We start from the raw sequence: 14,701 nt of genomic DNA on the forward strand, positions 1-14,701 counted from the left end.
GTCTTGAGTTGAGTATATGAACGGCTTGGTAATAGACAGATTTGTATTGCAGATGCCTTGCAGTGTTCGTCCTGATTAAATAAAGATCTAAAAAGACAAGGCAAGTTATACTGGTGGAGGATATACATTGCTAAAAAGAATTTCTCAAAACCTGGCAATCTAAAAGTTGTCCATATTAATGAATTATTAATACTCTATAAAGCAAACATTGCTCTAATAATGACTTCAATTATTCATGGCTTAATAAATGATTTATAAACATTGATGAAGCCACTAACTATTAACTCTTTAAGTATGCCTTAGAAAGTGGTACCATACATCACTTTGTGCTTAAAACACAATGTCTGGCAAGAGATCTGTGTTACTGTAGCTCACAGCAGCCTGAGAGACAGATACACAAAATGTTAAACCCAGAACAGGTCACTAAACATATTGAATATTATACAAAACATTCAAAACACTTACATCACCATACTGATCTGAGAAGGCTCCCAACCAACCGTTGATGTTGTTAATATCTTTGCTAGGGCCGATGATGAAAGAAGTACCAGAGTCCACTGATGCTGCACATCTCCCTTAGCATGCAACAGTGTTCCCATTGATGGTGATGCTGCAACATAAAGGAAGTATCGATAAAAATGCATCTGTTACATACATCAGAGGCAAGAAGAAGACCTCCAAATAATGTCAATTGTGAAGTGGCTATATTGTGTTTAAAAAAAAGAAAACATGGACATTTAAACATGAAAAGGCAAACTACCTTTGTATTTGGATGTTCCAAAAGTTAGTGGCCTGATACAGGGGGATCCACTGCATGCTTCCGGTGTAATATGAGGAATCAGTTCCTCCCAGAATTAACACACTGCCCTCTATAGACCTGGTGGCACAGATATTGTTTGTAAGAAGATGAGAGCACTGCACCATTCATAAAAACACCATCTTGCACATGAGAAAGATTTTCGGCATCATGTTTCTGTTGTTATTTTGCCCTGGTTCCACATGTTGTTAAATATAGGTGTGCCTCCTTCATGTGACAAGCCAGGGAAGGCCAGACCAAGAATCCCATCCCAGGGTACAAAACCCAGGAAAGCTTCCTCTGTTACAGTGAGGCTGAATATCTGGTGCTCCACGTAGAGATTGCTTATCTGATAGCCAAAATGTAACATCAGCTTTCATGTTTTTTAGGGAAGTGCAAATACAGAACAGATCAGATACGGCATGGTACATACATTGTGTACGTCAGCAGCATTGGTGGAAGAGGTACTCGGATCCTTTACTTAAGTAGTAAAACATAGATATATTAATGTAAAAACGGTAACCAAAATGTACTTAAAGTATCAAAACTAAAAGTACTTGATCTGCAAATTATATGTTTTTGTTATAAATCAATGCAGAAGTATCAGTCGATTTGGAGCTAGTTTAACTACTTTATTTAATTTCCAGTGGGTCCTAACCTAAGGGTCGCCCCCCAAAAAGGGTCACAAGATATAACTGAGGGGTCGTGAGATGATTGACGGGATAGGAAAGTAATGGTTCATTTTTTGGGAGGTTTAAAGCCACTCATAACAACTCACAGACGTCTGAAACGTGACAAGGGGGCCCCAACTAGACACTGCTTTTTCATAAGGGGTTATAAGCCAAAAAGGTTTAATCATAAAAAATGTGTTGTATTACATAAGCTTATCTGGTTTGTTTCATGTAAAATGTTAATTAGAAATGTAACTAATTGTAGCTTTCAAATACACGTTGTGCAGCAAAAAGTACAATGTCTCACTCTGCAATTTTAGTAAAGATGTTTAGTTTCTTTCCACCGCTGGCAGTGGTCCCGTTGTGATTGGGAGGTCGTCAGTTCAATCCCCAGACCGACCCAAATCTGGGTGGGGAAAGTGAAAGAGCAGCGCTTGTCCCTCCCTCATTACCACCACTGAGGTGCCCTTGAGCAAGGCCCTTAACCCCAACCGTCCAGTGGAGCTGCTCAGTGGCCAGCAGATCAGACTGTGGTTGTACTGGGCAGCTTCCAGGTATGAATGTGTAACTGTGTGAATGTAACAGGTCGTCGTTGCAAATGAGAATTTGTTCTCAATCTCAATTTGTTCTTATCTGGATAAATAAAGGTTAAATAAAAAAAAATAAAAAATAGCCAGCAGAAAAATGAATGTTTAATCCTCACCTTTATGAGATCATATCCAGGACTCCCTGCTGCATATCCACTGCCGTATGAGACGGAGAAAGTCTTCACATGTTTGTCTAGTGACAGAGAGAGAGAGAGAGAAACTGGTGAAAGACAGTACATTTCATTACTTTTTTTCGGTTTACAAAAAGGCATCTCAAAGTACTAAGAATATGCACATAGTGTCAATTCAGCAATATAGTAAGAATTAGGGCTGCAAATAACACCACACTCTGCTCATTCCTGGGGAGAAACTTTGCTGCTGGCTTGTATGAAAACTTCCTCCTGTAGTCTTCGAACAGGCCTCCCTCCTCCAGCTGCTGCCTGGCAGGCAGTTTGATAGTTATCTGGAAGCATACTCAAACATTTTTTTTTAAAATATGTCAGACCTCATAACTTATCCTAAAAAGGAGTTTCAGTCTGGGAGTGATCTAGGGAAGTGGAACGGGAAAATAAACTAAAGTGTTCTGAGCTACAAAAGGTAAAGGGCTTGTCTCAGAGAGGGGCTGATCATAAATGGCTGGATTTTCGTACATAACACTTTCATCCAAAGCTTTTTACTATTTGCCTCTCATTCACACACTGACGGCAGTGATACCAGGGTGTGGGTGCGGGTGCTACCAATACAGTCACTAGTTCAACATCTTTAGGGTGGATTTTCTACTGTTTAGAGTATTACACGTCTATTTGTGTAAATAGTGTTTCCATTCTCTGATTAAGAAATCTGAAACTCTTAAACCTTCATAGGCCATTTTGGGCCCTAAACTCTTTTCTTCATAGAGGTTAAAGCACAATCTGAATAATAATTAATTTCTGAAACGGTTTTGCCATGTAATTTTACCTCTTGTCTTAAATTCCTGGCAACACCAGGATTTCATTATTTTAAATATATTTTCAAACATTGTTTTACATAAATCTTCACGAGCGTCATCACTCTATTCTAAATTTCTCCGAATTTCATCACTAACTCTTTGAAATGTTACAGCTATTGACACGGTCAACAACACTCTCAGTGACCGCACACTCAAAAACAAAAAACATATGTTAACCAGCATATTTTCATTTTATCATAGATGAATGTTTGTTGTATATCTTACCTGAGAATTCCCTGCGAGACAGCCAAGAAAGCCAGAAACACAAAGGTGGACTTCTTTATTTCTAAAACACAATAAAGATCTCACAGAAGTGCAGGTGGTGTTTTTATATAGAGGTCAAAGCTAGTCTCAACTCCTTTTTACAGTAACACTTAGAGGAGCTCAACTGATAAGAAACCACTTTACAGAGTCAAATGAGTGAATTCAGATAAAGGAAACAATAGGCACAGAGTATGTTTTTCCTAATGTGCTTTAATCTAATGTCAGTCAACTACGTGTTAAGAATATGTGAGTTTAATCACTTCTTTAATCAAAGTAAACTTGGACCAGATATCAGCATCAAGGCAACACACCCAAATAAAGTGTTAATATGTTGTTGGATAGAAATTGCTAAATAATGAGTTTCACCTTTTCCATTGACTGTTTGTTAATAATGTATCCAAATGTACTGAATAATGAAGAATGCCTTAAGCCTCAAACCACAAAAAACATTTCAAATAAACAGGTGACTAATAATCCCAATAAGTCTGTACTGTATATGCCATTTTTGTCTATATAAAGTTTAGATACGTTTAGATACATACTGTAAAATGTTATAGATGAAAATGTCTATTGTATATTTACAGGCCTGTTCTACACATCACTGATGAAAACAACCCTTCTACAGCTTTATTAAACTATGTGATTTTTAATAATCTGGTGTTAGTCTGTGTGATAAAAGACAGATCAATCCATTTTAATTGATTAAGGGGTTGTCTAGTTCTGTGTTTTAGTTTTATGTGGTGGGAAATGGATTTTATTGGAGCAGATTTATACTAATACGGTGCAGATATAACTGATTGAACAAAATATAAAGGTTTCCCTGTGTCAGGCTTTGAAGTTGCCATGTACAACATAAAATTTACTTTAGCAGACAATTAGGGATTGAAAAGTGCTCCTTTCATTTGATATGGTCAACTAAAAGAAATCTGCAGTTTCATTGCAGCACCTTCTCCCACACTCACACGTATGTACGTTTTATAAGTGGTGAAGGACTGGTGAGGTTTGACCTTTCCCAGACGGCAGTCTGAATGCATTTCTGTTGACTTTTCTCATCTACTGTGTGTCCTTACAGAAAGGAAATGTTAAGTATTATTTAATACAGCAACTTTAAAGATACCTCTGCACCAAATAATAGTGTGCAGTCACATTGAAGGGTGTTTTTTTTTTTTTTAAGTATTAATGGCTTTTAAAAGCTAAAGAGTAAATGCCTGTAGACCAAATGTTATTGATATTAGTGAGAAAGAAGTTTAATATCTCATAAAATTCCTCACCCGTCAACCATAAATCAACTGGACAAGCTTATCACATTACTTATAAAACAAATAAATAAACCAACACTGATACTGTATCATTTTTCCCTGTAGGCATGTCTTCTGTCCGTGTGCTATGGCAGTTTATCGTCGCACCATCCAACTCTGCCCTCTAGAGGACTGAGAGTCTAAAGACCAGAACAGACCACTCGTGGAAAAAAAAGACTAAACGTCAGAAAGTGTTGAGAATAGCTGCTTTTATTCAAACGCAGATCAAATGCAACTTACATTATCAATATAAAATACTAAAAGGTGCATAGTTTAAAACAAATTTGAACTGTACTCACCGAGGCAGTTTCTCATCTGATGAATTCCTTGAATGTGCAACAGCTTTTCAGTGTGCACTCATAACGTCAGAGTTCACTGAAGCTGTGTACAGTAGAGCTCATTCAGTCACACTGCAGGTAAATAGGAGTCTTTTAAAGAGGACACAGAAGGGCTTTCTTCCTTTCATGCCTCCATACTGAGGTAACAACCTGAAATACTCAACATTTTTAATTTAAAATAATTAAATAACAAAATAAAAATTGTTTAGGCACGGTTTAGTCCAAAAGAGTAATACAAACATTTAAAAAGGAAAAATGTGATACCATATTGTATTCACAATTATATAATCATCTTTGGGTGTATATCTCACACACACACACACTACGTTTTAGTGGATTTTCTGAAAGACACTTTAAACAGGACCAAGAAATTTCATTTAAAAAGTGCACCTAATTTTGACTCAACGACCCACACCAATAATACATACACAGTAAATACAGCATAGGATGTTTATCGGTGCTTTGTTTTAAACTTGTTTAGTTCATTGACAGTTTCTGTCAGAGTCACAGGCAGCGTTCTTTTCTCAAACTCAGGAAAGGAACAAGAAAGTCTGAACTAAGAACAGTGAAGTAGGCACCGACTGTGTTGCAAACACCTCAAACAGCTAACAGGTATTAGATTAAGTAAGACCTCAATAACTTTTATGGTTCAGTCAGCCAGTCATTGATTAACTAACTAACATTTAGTGCCCTGATTTCCCAGTTATCTCACCTCGACTCAGGTGTTAGCTCTCCAGCTTCTAGTTTTTAGCTTCAGCCAAGGGTAATGCACATTTACTGTGTAACGCTCATATACAGTAAACAGCCCACTGTATGATGAATTATACCACTTTCATTGTCCCAGGGGAGGTTGTTCCACTGCCTGTTTAGCACCATCATAACCAGTGATGCCTAGGGTTGCGAAGGGGCGGAAATTTTTCAGAAACTTTCCATGGAAAGTTTAGCTGGGTAAATTTGGAAACACTCCAATTATGGGAATTTGGATGGGATGTAGTCATTGGGCTCAAATGCAGTAGTGTCTTCAATCAGCTTCAATCTGCATCTGTAGAATGTTGGACTCTAGAATGATCTGTGCAGTGGGTGTGGCCTCAATAGCCCTGCAGCAGGCTAAGTAGTAGCCCAAACCATTGACCTTTAGCTTAACATATGAAGGTAGCTAGCATGCTGCCTTTGATTTACTATGGTTATGGTTATATGCGTGCCAAGCTAACCATCAGTGCTGTCTATTGTTTCCAGCCTATCAAGAACAAGTGGGCTATACAATTAACACACATAGGTTAATAGCAATGGGTTATGTATTATGTGATTTTAAGTCATCTAAACCTTTTTAGCCCCGAAAGCTTAAGTATTATGTCTTAATAATGAATTGCCATATTTGAAATAGCTTACTTAAACTATCAATTTAAAGAAAGCTAGATGGGTTGGATGATGTAAAAACAGATTGATGAAGCCCACAATAATTTGAGAAAAATTCCCTTGACCATCTTTTTTTTTTCTTCCTGTTTGCTAATGCAGTTTTACCATGCTTTTAATATAAAGTCATATTATTGTATACTTAACATTATTTTGCAGTAGCTAATGTTTCAGTAATTCAAGCAGAGACTATTTGGCCTTTTGTGTTTACACGTTTTCTTTTGTTGCTACTTATTGTGGCGAACTCTACATTTAATTACATTTTACATTTATCAGACAGCAACTACTATACAAAACATATGATTGCCTGACAAAATTTACTTTTGCTGCGATTACTTAAGGACTCACTTGTGCAGCTGCCTTTGTTGTTGAGATTTACAGTAGTTGCTGCACAAATTGCTGGTGTATTTGTGACCGACACTGTAAAATGTATTTGTAATTTCACAAATAGAAGTGTCAAAACCATGACAAAATACACCAAAGAAGGTTGAATCTGCAAAAAGCAACAGTAGTCCTACTGTAAGTAGACCCTCACCAGCACTGACTGACAGGATATTTTCTTAAAAAAAACAAAAACCTCAAAAATGTTGTTTCTTGAATAAATTGTCTGACTGTCTTAAAAAAAAGCTGTGCATTGTGGGCATTGGTTTGCTATTTATGTCAAGGACATTACATTTTAAGTCATTTTGATGATCTCTTCACCCTCCAACCAGCTTTTAAACAGGGCCTAGTGTGTTTGTGGTAGTCCTACACATTTTAATACGTACCCAAGTCAGCAGTTTAGGCCATCTTGATACTTTACCTGTGAGACAGGAACAGGTCCAGCCAGGGGGAGACTCAAACCTTTTTACAGCTCCAGGAAACCTTGAATCCCAGCCGTGGTACTGTGTGGACACATGAAGCTGCTCAGGTCCCTTTAGTTTGGAGATGAAGCTGCGATGAGCAGGAACAGCACTGTCTTGATGATATACATCCTGACTCAATGATAGCAGGATACTCTTCACTTTGCTTTCATATGCAGTTAAAACAAAGTGTGTAAATCAGATCAACATATCAACTAAAGATTATGATTCCCTGCACAGGACTTTGGCAATCTTTTCTCTTCTGTTGCGTTTCCTTTCCATTTTAAGGCAAATAAAGCAGATGCTGTGTCACTGTCTCAACCTCTTCTCCGACACAGGATGAGACACGTTCGAAGTCTGGCCCTAGCACAGAGATCTTCTTCAAAACTCCGATGCTAGAACAATAAGCAACTACACAAATGAACTCTGCTCCTTTCTTGAGCTGCTGCAGACGCTGAAACAATACTCTGTGCTGCTGGAGCCAGATGAGAGGAAGACCGGGGGCCGGCCGTGCTTCCGCTGAGAGGCTGTCAGATGTACGCGACCCCGGTGATTTTGGCAAAACTTGGTGAGTGACAAACCAGATGGTTCTCAGCCACACCTCCAAATAAACAGGCCAGAGGCAACTGAGGAATAAGTCACATATCTGAAGAGACACAGTGACTCTAGATTTGCCTTCGCGAACGGACTGAAAAAAAGTATTCTAGTATGGCCAAATTTCAATTTGAATGAAGCTCTTCACAAAGAGGTCATTCAACAAATGATGATCAACAAAATGAAAACACAGAACCGAGAGGCTGAGCTCCCATTGATTCTCACACTTCCTCTCCTGTCTGTTGGGAAGGCTCCTGCTGTCAAAGTGATAAAGCCTTTAGAGTTTGAAAGACAATTCCAAGTACAGAAAAGGTCACAAAAGCTGTCTTCCGAAGCACTTGTGTTTCCCACGAAAGAGTAAATTTATTGAGACAAAATCTATCAAGTGCATGTTGCACTTTGACAGTTAGGTATACTTCTTAGGCCCATGAGTACTGATGTATTCCATTTCTCTCTCCAGATATCCTGAGTACACAGCACAAATCATCTCTTTTTTTCCATTTGAAACACAGTACTCAAACCAAAGCATGAAAAACAATCATTAACAGTCCCTTCAGAGGAAGGCATGTAAGGCCACTGGAGATCAGCCTTCTCTCCTCTTTCATTCATTCAGAAGTCCACTGATAGTATAGCAATATTTTCTACTGTCATTGTCCATGGCATACATAGAGCTCTTAATTTATAGGTCACATCATCATCTTTTGTAATTAGTGGATTACAACATAAGAAAAGTGACTAATTTAATCAACCAATTACTGTTTGATGTGATGCCAGTAAAAGTACAATATAAAAGGGGTGGGCACAAAAGCAGCTCTGTGTATAATATAGCCTAATGCCACTCAAAACAACAGACTTATAATTCCTTTGAACAGCTTTCAGTTTTGTTGAGACACTCCATGGTAATAATATTTAGAGCTGAAATCACAGTACCAGTCCAAAGTTTGGACACACTTTCCCCATTCACTTAGGAAAGTATGTCCAAACTTTTGACTGGTATTGTATAAAACAATTGATAGATAATTAAACTGCAACAATTTTGATAATTGGTTAATCAATCAATTATATATTATTATATATTTTGGTTTTGGACCGTTGGTAGGACCATACAAAGTTTTTTAAAGACATTAAAAAAACATCATTTCTGATGTTTTATAGACCACATAATTAATCATGAAAATAAGCATTAGTTCCAGCCCTAAATATTAGCCTATAACATAATGCAGTTCAATACAACACATTGAGATGAGAAATAGAGCTTAAAAGCTGCTTTTCTAACATAATTTCAACAAACACTGAACATAACTAGCTTTACAAAGGCAGTGTTCTTTGCACAGCTATTGTATTGAACTGTATTATAATGTACAGATGATTGCTGCTTGTGTCCATCCCTACATGCATCTACCAGTGCTCAGTCAAAATTGTGAAAGACAGACAGGAAAAACTGTATTCATTTCACCTTGTAATGTCACATAAACCTCCAGAGGTGGCTCTGAAAGGAGCCTTGATATTTATGTAATCTATTGTACTATAACCCTATATGTCCTTAAGTGCCCTTTAACACAAATTATTTCCACAATATTCTTTAGCTTTAAGCAGGACTGGCCAAAACTGACAAAAATAGAAAATCTGTTATAAAGAAACTTTGAATCAAAATGTTTACTTGGTCAGCAAAAAGTAATACAGATGCACATCTGGAATATGCCTATTAATGAGCAATGGGTAAAGCTTTAGAGCAAATAGATATATTTCCTAAATCATATGTACATGAGTTTTTCATAGGCTGGCTGTACAAACATTATAGCACTGCAAATGTGTTGACACTGGCCAGTTAAATATATGCCGAGTACAGATAAAATGAAAGCAAAATACTCTGTTTTGGATCTTAAACTCTTTTTTTGTTATATGCAGTCATTGTATGAAATGATATGAAAGAATTGTGTTCTTTATAAATGAGATAAGGCAACATATCGTATTGATTCACAGAACTGTAGCTTGCTCTGAATTAGGCTACTTTAAGCAGAGTACCCTTTAAGTCATTTACATGTATCTGACAACTAAATAGCAGAAAGCAGCGCGTCACCTGTATTATTATTAATCAATCAATTTATCAACATGTATTCAACTCAATGTGACTTTCATTTCTATAAACTTAAAATCAGACCACAATCATTTGTTATTCTGTTTTGCTATCATTACTTATTCTCCCTGTTTTTGCAACACACAGTTTAACAGTTCATGAGTGAGAAAAGAAACATTTAGATATATATATATTTTTTTTTTTTATGGCACTCCTCTGATAATAACCATCACCATGTAGTCGTCCTCTGATTTGGCAAAGGCTTTGGCAGAAGCATCCACAAACTGCTGTGAGAACTCACATGGGGGGAAAGCGTGAAGGACTCCTCCGTGGTCCTTGTCACGGCTGGCCCCGACAGAGAGGCTGATGATGCCGGCCGCCTCCTTCTGCTTCAGGTAGGACACCAGGTTCTTCAGTGGTCTCTCGGCCGAGCTGCTGGCGTCCTGGATCCCTCCGTCTTCAGATTTCCCGGGCACGGCCAGGAGGATGGCGTATCCGCTGGAGCCGGCGGCCTTGATGCGACGAGAAACTTCATCCAGCTTGGACTGTTCCAGGCGCAGGCGCTGGCTGATCTTCAGCTGGGACACTTGACCCCCTGCGGAGCCCTGCAGCAGCAGACTGGTAGCCACTGCCACGTCCCCTTCCAGCAGGTGCAGTGATGTGGGAAAGCTGCTATTCTTCAGCAGGAGGACGCCCTGCCAGATCTGACTCAGCTTCTGTCCTCCAGCTGCCGGCTTAGACTGCTGGCCAGACTTGAAGGAGGAGGAAAGAGGTTCTAGGCGATCCTCCTTCCTCGCTGGGTCACTGGTTTTGCGTTTGCGGTCCTTCTCAGAGTCTGGCGCAGCCGGGCTAAGTGTTTTTCTTCTCTTGTCTCCAAAGACAGTGTTCTGGCGCTCTCTAACAGGGGAGGTTCTGCCAGAGCGAGGCAGGCGTTCAGGGTCACTGCAGCGTCCCCCATCTCCAGGGCTGCGCTCTAATGAGCCGCCATGACGACGCAGACCAAAGTCAGTGTTGTCAGGTGAATGATCCAGCCGGCCGCCATCATCCAAATGTCTTCTTTTGCGGCTTAGATCTCGGCCTTGTAGCTCACGCTCAATTGACCAGGTCTCATGGGAACGCCTGTCCAGACGATCTATGGGATCAAAGCCTGCTCCTCGCATCCTGTCATGGACACCCATGCCAGACCATTCAGCACTGGAGTACAGATCCCTGTCTCTGAAGCGAGAAAGAAGTGGAGGAGACCTCTCCCTCACTCTCACTGAATCAGTAAGGCGGTGGGCAAAGGGCTCAGGAACAAAGTCATAGTGTGGCAGGGGGAGGGGGAGCTGCACATACTGCTGCTGCTGCTGGTAGCGGTGCTCCGTCTCCGCAAAGTCCACCCGCAGTCTTCGGTCAGGGCCACCGAGAGGGAAGCCTCTCATATGAGTACATGCAGCCTGAGCGGCATCCAAACTTTCATACTGGATGTAAGCCCACACCTCACCTTTCCTGTAGTCTATAGTCCTGATGGTGCCAAAGCGGTCAAACTCCTTGGCTAGTGCAGCGAGTGGAACCCAGGGTCCAAGGCCCCCCACCCACAGCCTGGTCGAGGGTGTGGGTTTACCATAGCCAATTTTAACTGTGTTGTGGCCCACCACTTTCCCTGACATCGCTACTTTGGCACGGTGAGCCATGTCAAGATTCTCAAACTTGATGAACCCATAGTTGTTGTTCTGGCCTCTCACTGCCCGCTTTATGTCCACCTCTGTTATCACCCCAAACCTGTCAAACGCCCTCCTCAGGTCGCTCTCTGTCACACTGACGTCCAGATTGCCCAGAAACAAAGTCCGGTTTGCCCTCTGGTCATCCTCAGGGGTCATTAGGTCCTCATCACGGAAAACAGCACAGTCAGGGACGAACGGGGGTCTATTCCTGGCATCATACACAGAAAAATCTCTTGTCTCTCTGTCTCTTTCCAGATCTCTTATGTGAGGTGTTGTTGGAGGAGGAGGGGGGAGACGGCCAAGAGCCAGCTGCTGTAACCGGTAGCCTCTGTACCCCATACCAGTGGGAGACAGAGGCCTCTGAGAGTGGAGATGCCTGTGTCCTGGGGAGAAATTGTCTTTTGAAACAGGGGAGCGGCTTCTGCGTCTGTTCGTGTAAACTGTCTCTATTTTCAGAGGCCGGTCGTACAGCACCAGCTTGCCGCGGGCGTGTTTGGCCGAACGGGCGTCTTCAGGCCTCCTAAAGTTCACATACGCCACCCTGTCGTCGTTTTCTCGGCTAATTTTAACACTCACGTCACCAAATCTCTTAAACTCGTGAAATAGCCCGTCTTCTATCTCCTCGTCGTTCAGCTGGTTGCCCAGTTCACTTATTTTGAGAGTCTTGTACTCATTTTCTGGGGTCGACGAAGGCCGCAGGTCGCTGCGTGAACCGGACCTGGATGTTTCCGCGTCGACGTCAGCGCCGCTGTACGGCTTGTTCCCCGGAACGATCCCGTAGTCGTAGCCGCTACTAGTCCGACTGGATGAATTATGTCCGTCTAAATCCCTCATGTCTCTTTTCTCACTGTGTACACTTCTCCTGGATGAAGCGCCGCTATGAGCAGAGCCGTTGCCGTTGTTGCCGGCAGCAGTCGACAGGGCTCCGATCTTCTTGCTGCCCGGGTGGCTTCCTCCTCGGTCTCTGCTTTCATCTGGCGCGCGGGAGCGTTTCTTCACCGGTGACCGCTCTTTCCCTTTCATTTCCAAATTCTGATATCTGCAGTCTACACTAATCTCTTTCAATCTACTCTCTGCCACTGAAATAGACTTTAACTCTCTTAACTTATACGCGATTTCGACTACACTCTCAAGCGAGCAACATAACCGCCATGTTGGACTACTACTTGCAGTCCTGTACAGGAAGTACCGCCTACACGCCTGTAGAACAAGGTGATTGGCTGAGCGGAGTGTCATTCGTGTAAAAAGGAAGTACGCTCGCCTATTGTGAACAAGGGTGCGGCCAAATAGGTTTTATAATATTATTCGATTAATATTATTGTAACCTCTTTGGTTCGACTACGGATGTATCTGCTGTGGGGTTAGAGTACCGTCAAGGCAGAAGTTGAGTTAGAAATAACAAAAAGATAATGATAGTGGCAGACTAGATTAGACACATTTTATTAGATTAGATTAGTCTAATCTTCGTGAATTAATATTAATTAAAATACAGTATGAGTTAATTGGCCTACATTTAGGTACAGACAGCATAAAAAAAGGTGGAATAACATAAATTGTTCTGGAAAAGTATTGTACAGGCTTCATGGCGACCTTGAAGTAAGGACACTGAGTGTATTGAGTAATAAATGGCAGGAAAACAACACTTCCTTTGGAGGAGGGGCGGACTGTTTTGTGTAGAGCAAAGATGTAACAAGCCTATTGCATTTGTGCAGGAGGAGTAGCAGGCCAGGGCCTAGTCAGGGACCTGCTGTTTCAGAATCAGAATCAGAAAAGCTTTATTGCCAAGTACGTTTTTTACACATACAAGGAATTTGTTTTGGTGTTGTAGGTGCATGTCACACATTCTCTAAAATAAGTTAAACAAACAGGTTAAACAGAACAAACAATATAAGTATAAATATATGTATATATATACACACACACAGAATGTATTAAAAATAAGAGAGTAAGAATTATTCGTAGTAGTTTATAATACAAGTTTATATATAGTGTGTCTGCACTGGAACTTTTTAGATCTTTAAATCTAGTGCATGACAGCGTACAGTAGGCCTATACGACACTCAGTTTTTTCAGTAATAGTAGCCTACTTTATCTGCAGTAGGTAAGATATAATTCACCACACTGTAATATCCATGCAAGTGACAGTGTTAATACCGTGTGACTTTAGTTGCTATGGGATGGATAACTACTGCAGTTAAAATACTTACTGTAGGCTTTGACATTTTTTTCTCTTTTTCTTCCAATTAAAAACATATTTCAAGCGTTGTAATTGTTAATATATATTTTCTATACTTTCTATCCATTTATGGATCGTTTGTGTGTCTTTACCAGCTGTACTCCTATCAGCCTGCTGGATACTGAACAAACACGTTTTTACCAAATTTATACCAGTAGGGGGCAGAGAAGGTCCTCCTAACAACCACATAAGCTGCAGTTTATCACAAACAGGAAGGTAGAGTACTACCTGTCTAGACTAAAAAAAACGTTTGTATCCTGATTATTGACTGGAAGTCTCCTCCATGGCTGCCAGGTAGTGGAGTGAAACTGTTTACTAGAACCCTCAGCCAGAGTGTCTCTATGTCTATCTTCTTGGAAGACTTGTATTGAGTATTTGGCCCATCACTACTTTGAATAAAACATGAAGAAACCACAATAGAACTTAATATAAAACATCCTGATTATATGGTGTTCAAACCCAACAAAAAACATTTAAACCTGGTTTAACTTTAGTTATTTTGTTTAAAAAATGATTTGTTATAAAAAATAAAGTCTAATAACATTTCCTTAACACACATTGGAATCCTTCACACTTTTACATTGCAACTTTGTTAAATTTGATTGTGCTGTTTATTTTCTGTGTATTGAATAATTTGTATTATAAACAGAAATACTGAAATTCTGTTATAATCAAACTAAGAAATACAGAACAAAACACAAGACACATACACACACATCAAATATATGCATATGCATTTTTTTTAATAATATCTATATAAAGTCCTACATTTTGTTACATTCCCTCACAGCATCAGTTGAAGAACACAATGACCTGCCCCTCAGATCACTTTGAATGAAATTAGTTTAAGAGCCTTGAGTTTGCTTTTTTTCTTACAGTAATTACACTACACCA

At 40.0% G+C, this 14,701-nt stretch overlaps 1 protein-coding gene and 1 pseudogene across 1 annotated transcript; both read right to left on the minus strand.

The window, feature by feature from the left end:
- Positions 1-323: 323 nt before the first annotated feature.
- LOC116041521 lies at positions 324-978 on the minus strand (annotated as a pseudogene).
- A 7,151-nt stretch (positions 979-8,129) lies between these two features.
- On the minus strand, positions 8,130-12,800 carry LOC116041672 (RNA-binding protein 15-like). Its single transcript, XM_036002162.1, has one exon. It carries the CDS (start codon positions 12,592-12,594, stop codon positions 10,072-10,074), a length of 2,523 nt encoding a protein of 840 aa, XP_035858055.1. The 5' UTR covers positions 12,595-12,800; the 3' UTR covers positions 8,130-10,071.
- Positions 12,801-14,701: the final 1,901 nt, after the last annotated feature.

The sequence above is a fragment of the Sander lucioperca genome, chromosome 6, assembly GCF_008315115.2.
Source record: "Sander lucioperca isolate FBNREF2018 chromosome 6, SLUC_FBN_1.2, whole genome shotgun sequence".
Classification (NCBI taxonomy): domain Eukaryota; kingdom Metazoa; phylum Chordata; class Actinopteri; order Perciformes; family Percidae; genus Sander; species Sander lucioperca.